Source organism: Pelobates fuscus, chromosome 3, assembly GCF_036172605.1.
Source record: "Pelobates fuscus isolate aPelFus1 chromosome 3, aPelFus1.pri, whole genome shotgun sequence".
NCBI classification, from domain to species: Eukaryota; Metazoa; Chordata; class Amphibia; order Anura; family Pelobatidae; genus Pelobates; species Pelobates fuscus.
The window spans coordinates 339,131,496-339,143,801 of record NC_086319.1 but is presented as its reverse complement, the minus strand read 5'-3'; the positions used below and the strand labels follow the sequence as shown (position 1 = coordinate 339,143,801).

The following is a 12,306-nucleotide window of genomic DNA, read 5'->3' as shown; positions in this document are numbered from 1 at the left end:
GAAAACACTAAATATTACATTTGTGATAAAAGTATAGAACAAAGCCATTTGTTCCCTCCCCATCAAATGTAGTTACAGTAATTAGTATGCTTGCCATGTTCTCTGAATACTGCAAGAACATCATGGGATTATTACATCATCCCTTATTAGGAAGTCCTACCGAGTTTCACCCAGGTTTTATCTCAGCTAATATTTCAATAGAAAGAAAATAGAATATGACCTCATATCCCTCTGCACTCCCATTCCCGAGGGAAATGGTTTAGTTTTAACCTTCAGCCGTATTTTAATATTTAACTAATTCAACCATGTGCAGGGCTGTAAATAAATCCATAACACATACGTAGGGAACATGCATTCATGGGAGTGGATATTACTATTAATGTTTATAGCCTACCCTTTCACGCAAATAAATAAATAAAAGCTTAGTGAACAAACACAATTACAGACAAACAGCAGATCAGCTGCTACCTAATTTTTAACCTTCCAAAATCAGATCCTTGATTTTTTTTTCCCCATTCATTAGAAAAATTACATTCCCCTACTCTAGCCTCATATAATAACTCACAAAAAGACCATTAGATATTTTTTGTATTTAATTATTGGAAATTAAGAAACTTCTTTATTGTAGCCACCAGTGAGATAGCGACAGGAAGAATGACACGACTAAGAACATAATTCTTGGATGAAACTGTTAAGGTAAAATAAAAAACTGATCAAAATTTAATTTAAGGAAGGGAGGAACACTAATATAGGGGATGGCTTGCCTCATAGATTTATATACCAGTGAGCATATGAAAATACATTTTCCATGTCACAAGAGTTATTTATATGTCTGCAGGTGCCTTCTATAAATATTTGCACGAGAAAATAGGCACACAGGAATTTAGAAGTGGATTTGAACAGAACTACATCTTAAAAGTAAAAAACAAAAAATATTGTATATTTAAGGGACACTACAGTCACAAAAACAACTTTAGGTTAATTAAGCAGTTTCGGTGTATAGGCCATGCCCTGCAGTCTCACTGCTCAATTCTCTGCCATTTAGGAGTTAAATCACTTTGTTTATGCAGCCCTAGTCACACCTCACAGCCTTCCCAAACACTTCCTGTAAATAGAGATCTAATGTTTACACTTCCTTCATTGCAAACAAATTCTGTTTAATTGACCATTTCTTATCTCCTGCTCAATTAAAAGCTTGCTAGACCCGGCAGGAACCTCCTGTGTGTAATTAAAGTTAAATTTACACAGCAGGAGATAAAAACTTTTAAAGTAAGTTACATAGGATTGAAAATGACACTTTTTTTTTTGTTTTCATGCAGGCTGGTCAGTCACAGATAGGGGATGTGTGGCTATGGCTGCATAAACAGAAAGAAAAAAAAACAATTAACTCCTAAATGGCAGTGAATTGAGCAGTGAAACTTCAGAGGTATGATCTATACACCTAAACTGCTTCATTAAATTAAAGTCTTTTTGGTGACTACTGCGTTCCTTTAAATCCATTTTGATCAATGTTTGGTTATCATAAGAGCAAAATTTTTTTTTGCCAACTGCCAACCGAGATGGCCGCATGCAGAGTGTGTTCCGGGTAAAACACTCCAGCAGAGCCCTAATTCAGAACCTTTACATCAGCAAACTCAACTACCTGAAAGCAGGCAAAAGCAGACTTTACTTCTGCAACACCTGAAAGACTCCTGGACACAAAATGAGCAGCCTGTTCACGGCACGCAACTGCGGCCTACCTGGGGGTGCTGGCGTGGAAGAAGCGGCCGATCTTCCTGCTGGCTATCTGGCTGCTAAAGGTGGATGCGACAGGGGCTCCCGTTCCCCCCCCCTTGCCGGTGGGGGTTATCCCGGCACCAGCACTCACACCGCAATCACGACCACCCGGTGGCCCTGCGACACAGCACATGTCCCTGCTGGAAGAATCGGCGGAAGCCAAGATGGCGGGCGCAGGACCCCACAACTTGCCACAAGGCCAGAGGGAAACGACTCACTACTCACAGAATTTTGGCGCAAGCTCAAAGAGAGGCAACGGAGTGCCAGCAAGCTAGACCTCTCACCTCCGGCTGCTGACATAAAGAGCCGAAACCAGGCCCACAGACAGGAAGCCTCCACTCGACGACCACACGCCGCGTTGGTCTGCCGCTCCTCTGTAGCTACCCATGCATTCGCTCGCACTAAGAAGAGGAGGACAGTCCATAGGAGGAGTGCAGTTCCAGCAAAGTCAACTCACCGGCAATGCCTCATCAAGCTACAAGCCACCAGGCAAATCACTGCCGCAACGCAGAAAGTGAGGAGGCCGGCTGGATGCCACCGACTCGCTATGGCTGAGCCCTACCGCCAACGGCACACCTCGCACCCTTTGAGAGATCTTGCCCATCATAAAGAGAGGCACCAAGGAAGAGGGTCACTGTCCCAGGTGATGATTGACGCTACTCCCCAAGCCTGCACCTACCTGAGCTCACCAGGGACGGACAAGGTCCTGTACCTACCCTGCCTTACTAGACACTCCACTGGTTGGGACTGTAGATACCCACTGAGGGGCATCGGGTAGCTGTAAACGCAGGGCCATATCCTGCCACAGGCCTCCCACCACATCAGGCCACACACAGCAGTAATTACCCTAACTAGCCTAAATTGGCTTCACCATAGCTTGATACGTAACACCTCTGGCTAAACAGGCACCCTGTACCGTTATTATGCTCCAATGTTCCATGTTGTTTTAACTTACTTGTTTTAACTTTAAAATTTTGCTAACCATAAGGAATTGTGTTTTCACATCATCACAGTTAGCCAGGGCTGTATGAGGGGTGACGGGGGCCAGTGGCAAATATATGTGGTGTGTAACCCCAACATGTTAAAATATGTATCTTAGTCAGATCTTCTGTTCAGATCCGCAATTTAGCTTGTTTTATTAAACTTTTAAAAATGTGCACAATCCTCAAACGCTATGACACAACATCTCGATGTATGTTCAAGGAATGATTATTGCTGCCACCATGGCATTTCAAATCTGTATGTTAATATTTGCACAATAAAAATAAAGAATAAAAAAAAAAAATTTATTATGCAGTTTATTTTTGTATTGCTGAAGTAAATGTTCCAGGGTTAATCACTCAGGTGAGAATTCAAAGTAAATTTTAAATTTAAAAGAACACTATAGGGTCAGGAACACAAACATGTATTTCTAACCCTATAGTGTTAAATCCACCATCTTAGCACCCATGGCCCTCCTTGCCTCCCTTAAAATAGTTAAATCTTACTTGTATTCAAGTGTGAAGCTGCTGGCTCTGCCCCTGAACTGCCTCTGTGTGCTGACATCATCAGACGTGGTGGTCTAGGCCAGGCATAGGCAACGTTCGGCACTCCAGATGTTGTGGACTACACCCCCTTTGATGCTTTGCTAGCATTATGGGTGTAAAATCATTATGGGGGATGTAGTCCACAACATCTGGAGTGCCGAAGGTTGCCTATCCTTGGTCTAGGCCAATCACAATGCTTTCCCATAGGATTGGCTGACACTGTCAGGGAGGCAGATCAGGGGCAGAGCCAGCACAAATCAAACACAGTCCTGGTCAATCAGCATCTTCTAACACAGATGAGTTGAATTAATGCATCTCTAGGAGGAAGGTTCATTGTCTGCATGCAGAGGGTGGGGACACTAAATAGCAGTGCTGCACACTAGGCAACATTACCCCAGGAAGCACTTCTAGAAGCCATTTGAGGAGTGGCCTTGAAGTTATCACTAGGCTGTAATGTAAACACTGCATTTTCTCTGAAACGACAGTGTTTACAGTAAAAAGCCTGAATGGAATGATTCTACTCACCACAACAAATACAATAAGCTGTAGTTGTTCTGGTGACTATAGTGTCCCTTTAAGGTGTTATAAAATAAAAAAAAAAAAAGGCCAAACTGGAAACATTAACTAAGGCAGCAATGCTTTCCCTTCAGTTACTCTGGGTAAACATTTAAAATTCTCTTTGAATTCACTTTTAGAGCCCAGTTAGTTGTGAATTAAATTAAAATAAGACAGATTATTATTTATGTCAGTGGTTCTCAACCATTTTTTTTCTACATGAGATTTATTTCTTCAGTTAAAAAATTAGCTCAAGTATTGATTATTCAAGTATTATATTCATTAAAATAAATTCAGTACTTCAGGACTGATTTGTGTCGTCTGGTGGGCTAGAACAAGGAGCAGCCTATATGTCAATGTGTTTAATTCTCAATATCCTAAGCCATAGGATTTCTCTTCATTGGCTAATTATTACTATACTGATAGGGTTTTCATCAAAAAAGTACTAAACTTTCTTTAAAGAGGCACAATAGGTAGAGACTGAACCACAATTTTAATTAATTACACTGATAATGCATTCAGAGAAGTCATGCAAATAAAAGTAAAATAATAAAAATATATATATATTTTTTTAAATAAACTTTCAGACCCCTCCCTGACCAGGAAGACTGTGCACTTATCAGGAGCCTCTCATTAAGGGCCATTTTATTTATATTTCCATACACTCCTGTCTGTCAGAGGGCACTGATTTTAATGAATGCAAAAATGTATAATTAATAATTAATGTTCACCTGTTACTAAAAGAAAATCACCTCCATCCTTCAGAAAGTCTCTGATAAGCCACCACCATTTTGGCCGGCCCCTTTCCTTCTACATCACACAACATCTCAGTCATACAAACACAAACATCCATGACAATCCGCATTCTAAATATAGAAAAAAAAAGTAATCCCATGCCTCTGACGGCCGACAACACAGCCTGTCCTCTCATAGTGGTATTCAAAGATGGAAGAGTTAAGGTCGCTAGAGGAATTGTGGTTTGGCTAGCATGGTTGCTCACTAATAGTTTACATCTGGACACAATGGATCCACCATTTTTCAAAAACAATACTTACACTGAGGCCACCACACGCCACAGATCCTGGATTGACAGGCACCACATCTTCGAGAACAGCACTGAAACTTCTCACCACTGTTTCTCCTCATTTTGCACAACCCATTTCCCCCTCTTTCGTATGTCCTGCTCCCACCCCCTGATCCCACTATTCCCACACTGACATTGTAATCCATGATCCACTAGTAGAAACATCTTCTCCGAGTAGGAATTGACCCCATCTTGTTATTCTCTTAATAGTGTTATCGAGACACTGATTTGATCCATGAGGATTACAATGACTCTCTATGGTGTTTAACTATATATTTTCACTCTATTACAAAATGTGGCACTATCATTGAAATGTTACCAGCAATGTCTTGGTAAGTTTGAAGGACCGATAAATTCAAACTGTTGGGACCTGTGTGTTTTCCCAATCCATACCTATAGAAAACTCTAATAAGCAACTATTCATCTATATAAAAACAAAAACCTTTTTTCTATAAGTAAAAAAAAAAAAATGCATAATTCTTCTTGCTCGGCAATAAATTCTCCATCCAAAAATTTTTTATCTACACAAATGCAGTTACCTTTTCGAGCACTGACAGCTGGTTTTGTAATCCATCAATAGTCTTATTTGCTTGTTCGTATGAAGATTTATACTTCTCTGCTTGAGTCTGCTGTATGTTCGAGGACCTTTGTAATCGCATACGTTCTTCATCGAGCTCCTTCACCCGAGAAGTAAGATTGCGGCTTTCATCGTCCTGTCATTTATTTTAAACAAAGGGGTTCTCATCTTAGAAATATTGAAAACCATTTAGAACACGATCAACAAAATCAATATTATGCTATAAAATGCTTTAATAGAAGAAAAATAAAGAAATATATACACACACTTAAAGGACCACTATAGGCACCCAGACCACTTCAGCTTAATGAAGTGGTCTGGGTGCCAGGTCCAGCTAGGTTTAACCCTTTTTGCAGCAAAGTGAAATCAGTGTCAGTGCAATGCACAATATAGAGTCAAACAATATCAAATGCAATGATATTAAAATAGACGTGCAAATTCACAAGTGCATACTGTGATAAAATGTACTAAAATAACTTACAAGAAGATTAGGAATATTACACTACTCATTCCAGGGATATGTAGGAACATAATACATAGAAAGAGAAAAAGGGAAAAACCATAGCATAATAATGTATAGTATAAAATAAATAAATCAATGGATGAAATGAAACTAACAAGGAAATAGCAGTGAAAGTCTGCTCTAACTTTTCAGGCTTTAGTCCACAGGACAGGACTGGATATTGGCAGGTATTCAGGACGACAGCTGAATGTAAAATAGTACTTTATTTTCGTATAAGTAAAAATTCACAAAAAAAAAAGTGTTATCCGCGGTTCTTTTTAACTGTACTACTAAGAGCTATGGGCTTTGTTATGGAATAGAGAGTAACCTGGTGCTTCTCACTGGTACGGAGGCAAGCCATTTTGCCACGGTTTGCCCTCTTACCTCCGTCCCTGACAGGCACTGTGTCTCTGCTGAAGCAAGATGAACGGTGCTTTGTGTAACCCTTTAAATGTCAGACACATACAAAGGTCCTACCTTCTTATTGCATTCATGAGTTATGTTATCCAACTCCTCTTGCATCACCCGTAGCTTTGCTTTTAGAAATCTTATCTGTGCTTCTGCAGTAGGTAATACAGAATAAATATTAGTTGCATGGAGATTATAGAGGGTGGAAAAAAAACATTAATGCTTTCTTTGCATTGTTTATGCTTAGCAGCAAGCAATGCATGGATACATGGGATGATCTATATAATTTTAGACACGTACAGAAATATGCACTAACATAGGTACATCAAAATTTGTCCACATGGCACAGTAGCTTATTTTCTCAATGTATTCAACCCATGTCAGGTATCCTCCTATGGCACTATGTGTACATGTGCAGAGGTTACATGTTCTTTACATTGACAAATGTGCTCAGAAAATAAATTTATTTACATACAAAGATTATTATGTTACTTGAGATTTCACACAATAAGAAGTTCAATGGTCTTGAAAGATGCAGGGTGTGTGGATATGTAACAGTCACTAGGTAGATAATACCCAAACGCCTGTAAAAGTGATAATTTTGTCATCAACTCAATAAGATAACATTGTGATGAAACGTCATGGTTATGTAAACTAAAATAAGGAATACCGTAAGCAGGTCTTATCAATACTACACTATACTAAACTTGCAGCACACTAGTCATTTGTTTATTTTATTACTGTTTTTACATTATCTGCCTTTACACACAAATGTGGCATTTTAAAATAGAATTTAAAAAAAAATGTACATGGAGGGCGAAAACAAAACATAGATCACCCAGACATTTTATTTGCCATAATGATTTTCCGTAGTAGTTAAACAAGGATTTTTACTGTGTTAGGTACCTCCCCATTTTATAACCCAGCATGGATCCCCTCATATGTCAATAATATACATACAATATACGACTCGAGTGTATGGAAAAAAATACATAAAGTATTAGAATTAGTGAGGGAAGTTGTACTGCTACTACCACAAAGGAAAAAATAATTAGCAGTATGTCAAATTGTGTTTTTTACTGACATCTAGCAGAAATATTCACACAAGAGATGTCACAAGCTAAACTTGAAAGGGTGGGCCAGGCCTTCTTTATGAAAGCACCGTTTGCAATACCGTACATCCTAAAAGGTGCATCTGTCGAGGTCAAGATATCTAACTACTAGCGTATCATGATCATAGTAATAGACAACAATGTGACTGCCTTGCAGACTTGTTATGGAGAGGCACATGGCCACTCAGCCAAGATGTTGCCATTACCCCAGTAGAATGGGCTTTAAGGCAAACTAATATGGCCTCTGACTCGACTGCATTGCAGACCTCGTTAGAGGAACGCGGCAGAGGTGGGATAAAGCTTCTGAATCCATCAGTGCTTGTGAAGATTACACTCCACCTCACTTTATCTACAGTGCAGCGAGCTCCTGTGCTGCTCCAGCCAATTGTTCGCATGCTGGGTTGGGAACCAAAGGAAGGTTTATCACTGAACACAATCTTGAAAGGGCTCTCTACTACAGGTGACTGTCTACGGACACTGCCCTGCACACATGGTGTGGTGGGGTAATTGGATATTGTGTGCGGTTCTTGTACAAACCTGTGACTAGAGAGTCAGGGTTTTTGGGAGCACAGTAGTGCCTGTTTCACTGGACCTAGCCAAGTCTGACTTTTTTTTTCCAGGTGGAACCATAACACGTTACTTGCCTATGAATAGGCTGACCTTCTAATGCCTCCTGCCCAATGTCTAAATAGCCTGCTGAGATATCAGTTTTATGTTGTTTTAGCCTTTAGTTAATCTCTTTTTATGTTGACTACTCAAGTCCAGCGAGTGGATACTATTTTATGGCAACCTGGTGGATCCATATCAGTGACAACTGCAGCATAGCTTTTTATATTTTTCCTAAATGTGTCATGTGCAGCATAGCCATAGTTTAAATGTTAATGACTATATTTGTGTCTCTTATACTTGCTCACGTAATGCAACCCCCTCAACTGCATTATATATAGTATATTATATAATATATGTTGTATACATTGTTCTTGCTATTGAGATCTTACACTTGATATATATATATATATATATATATATATTTTAAAGTATAAAATCTATTTCACTAAAGAATATATATCGCTCTAATAAGGTTTCAAAGACGTGATATTTCTAAGTTGCCGATGAAGGAGAAAAGAAAACAAAAATATGTGTGCTTTGGAATTTTTCTCTTATTGAACTATATCTATATTGATCCAAAGGGATGTTTATCACAGATTTACGCAATGCATTAAAAATATTGAGTAATTGTTGCTCTCCTAGACAATCCTCTTAAAGTGGCTCTGTCACCTCTAACTTACCTTTTTCCTATGGTTTCCTCTTCTCTCCCCGGGGGCTAGATGGTGATTTTAACACTATAGGGTCAGGAATACAGGTTTGTGTTCCTGACCCTATAGTGATCCTTTAAACCGCATCCTTTTGTCGCACAAATATGTATAAAAAATACTAAATAGTCTATATTTTGACTTATGCTTTAACCCCTTAAGGACCAAACTTCTGGAATAAAAGGGAATCATGACATGTCATGTGTCCTTAAGGTGTTAAAGAGAGCTAGATCAGAAATCAAGAAAAGAAGAACAGATTCTGAGAGAAGAAGAGAAGATTAAACAATAGTTTGAGGTGACAGAGAAAGTTTGAGGTGACAGAGCCACTTTAAGTATATTACACAGGATTTTGAGCAGCAGGAGTATGTATCAGTTAGCAATTGAGAATAAGGCAGTACACGAAAGACTATGCCTTAAACATGATCTTGTTGCCAAGAGGAAGGTCTCATGGCTCAAAATGAAGAGTCATTTTATGGCTTCCAGGCATTTCTGGACATTTATTAGGGAAAACATAAATCAAACAGACAGTTCTCAAATTATAGAGATTCACACTTACATCATACCACCCAGGGCCGGCGCGTCCATAAGGCGGCACAGGCGGCCGCCTTAGGGCGCACCGGCTCCGGGAGCGCAAGATTTCAGTGACCGACAGGAGGGAAGCTCTCCCTCCTGCCAGGTCACCTTCTGGACCCCCGGTGCGGCAGTGCTGAGATCAGACGCGGCGAGGGAGCTCTAATCTCACCGCTCTGCTCCCTCGCGCGCTGTCTGCTGATACCGCGGGAGCCGGAATATGACATATTCCGGCTCCCGCGGCATCAGTAGGCAGTCTGCGAGGGAGCAGAGCCGTGAGATTAGAGCTCCCACGCCGCGTCTGATCTCAGCACTGCCGCAAGCCGCCCAGCAGCCCCACTGGACCCCAGGGAATGACCCATCATCCACACCAGCTCTCCAGGTAGGGAGGCAGGGTGGAAAATGTTTTTTTATTAAAATAATTAGTCAGTGTATGTGTGTCTGTATGTGTGAGTGAGTCTGTATGTGTGAGTGAGTCTGTATGTGTGAGTGAGTCTGTGTGTGTGAGTGAGTCTGTGTGTGTGAGTGAGTCTGTGTGTGTCAGTGTCTGTGTGTGTCAGTGTCTGTGTGTGTCAGTGTCTGTGTGTGTCAGTGTCTGTGTGTGTCAGTGTCTGTGTGTGTCAGTGTCTGTGTGTGTCAGTGTCTGTGTGTGTCAGTGTCTGTGTGTGTCAGTGTCTGTGTGTGTCAGTGTCTGTGTGTGTCAGTGTCTGTGTGTGTCAGTGTCTGTGTGTGTCAGTGTCTGTGTGTGTCAGTGTCTGTGTGTGTCAGTGTCTGTGTGTGTCAGTGTCTGTGTGTGTCAGTGTCTGTGTGTGTCAGTGTCTGTGTGTGTCAGTGTCTGTGTGTGTCAGTGTCTGTGTGTGTCAGTGTCTGTGTGTGTCAGTGTCTGTGTGTGTCAGTGTCTGTGTGTGTCAGTGTCTGTGTGTGAGTGTGTCTGTGAGTGTGTGTCTGTGAGTGTCTGTGAGTGATTGTATGAGTGTTGCATGTGAGTGTCTGTCAAATCAGTGAGAGTATCTTTGTCATTGAGTCTGTGTGTGACTATCAGTGTGTCTGTCAATGAGTGTCAGTGTGTGTGTGTCAATGAATGAGTGTGTGTCAGATCAGTGAGTCTGTGTGTTTGTCATTGAGTGTGTGTGTGGCTGTCAGTGTGTATACACCACTGAGTGTAGCATGGCGGAGCGCAGTACAGGAGCTTCTGTTTCCTGTACCCGGCCAGACTGACCGGAGGTGCTCACTGAGAGAGCACTCCCTGTCAGTCCGGCCAGGTACAGAAAATTGAAGCTCCTGTAGGGGATATCCTCCACTCGGCAACGCTACAAGAGAGGTAGGAGGCACACCAGGAAGGGGAGTGAGACCACTAAGGGGGTGCCGGGTGCACCAAGGGACAGGGAGGGGAGGGGAGAGAAACACCAAGGGACAGGGAAAAGAGGGGAGAGGTTTGAAGAACACTAAGGGACAGGGAAGGGAGGGGACCAATAATGGACTGGGAGAGGGGCTGGTTAAGAGGAACATAGGTGAAGATGTTATTTTGGGGGGGGGGGGGGGAGGTGGAAAAATACATCTTCGCCTATGTACCCAAAAATCCTTGCACCGGCCCTGATACCACCATCATAAATCTGATCTCAAGTTACATCAAAGAAGACTCAATCTGTTTTCTCAAACAACGGTTAGTTTTTTTTCAATGTGATATAACTACTGTGTGTTATTATAGAAATGTGATGAGCTAATACAGTTTTCTAGAGATTACCAGATTTATATATTGCAGTGTATGTCAGCTATGCACGGTCCTTGTTCAATTACTGCTAATGCATAATTGAAATCTTTTTATTTCACAATGATTTTGAAAAGGCAAGCGCCTCTATGGAGAGGTGGGGGAGAGAGATATTTTTCTAGGTGCTAGTGCTGTTACTGCTCTTAGGATCATACTATTTTTCATCAAAACATATTTGGCACTTTTAAACTACCAATGAATTTGTACAAAAGGTACAAGTCATACATGATGGGACATATCGTTAATTGGTAACACCTCCACAGATTACAAAGACTTGGGAACAAAGGGTGTCCGTGTGCGTCAACTAATGGAAACAAAAGTCAGATAGCAGAAGCTGGAATTCGATATGACTGAATCCGATGACCTCACTTTACCTCCTGGCATAAAACAGACTTTTCAAAACCTTGAGTTATTACAGATGAAAGTATTTATTATTTCCCTGATCACTGTTCCAATACAAAGGCATAGTATTATATGCCTCATTTACCAGCTATGTCATCTCAGAATCAGAGTTCATGGACTCTGCTTCCAAGATCAGTCTTGGATCAAGTCCAGTGCTGACACTGCATCACAATATCAAGGGAGCACAGGAGGTGACAGACATCCTTTGGAAAAGATGTGAAGAAAAGGCAAAGCTCACACTACTAGCATTCTAAAACCACATGGGTTTTGCTGGCATTGCTGTCCAGATCTCAATTTTTTATCACTGTAGTTGCCGTTTTATTTCATCAGTTAAATATAGCCAAGGTTATCGAGTCATGCAGTCTAAGTGAAGGTATGGAGATTTTTTATTTTCATAGCACCAATGTTTCCTTATAATGCAACAGCGTATCAGGAATGGCCAACAGGTAGATCCCCAGATGCTGTTGTTCTACAACTCCCATGCTTTGCCAGACTATTTGTAGGTCTACAACAGCTTGGGGAGAAAACTACCTTCTGGACGTCTCTAACATAAAACACAATAGGTTCTGGTTCTGGAGACGTTTTTCATGTACTGCAAATCAGTATGGAGAACAGGTAAATGTCAGAAAAGCATGGTGAAACTGACAACCCTGTATCAAAACTTTGCAACTAATAACATCAAAAAGTCTCTATTTTGATATGGTAATGGATAT

The 12,306-nt window shown here is 40.9% G+C and overlaps 1 protein-coding gene across 1 annotated transcript in view; it reads right to left on the bottom strand.

Moving 5' to 3' along the window:
* Window positions 1-12,306, bottom strand: part of TEX9 (testis expressed 9) — a 41,660-nt gene that overhangs the window by 10,163 nt on the left and 19,191 nt on the right. The window contains exons 8-9 of the mRNA XM_063445704.1: window positions 6,498-6,580; window positions 5,481-5,654 (exon numbers count right to left, since the gene is read on the bottom strand). Of these exons, the coding sequence (XP_063301774.1) occupies window positions 5,481-5,654; window positions 6,498-6,580 (257 nt within the window). The remainder of the gene's footprint in view (window positions 1-5,480; window positions 5,655-6,497; window positions 6,581-12,306) is intronic.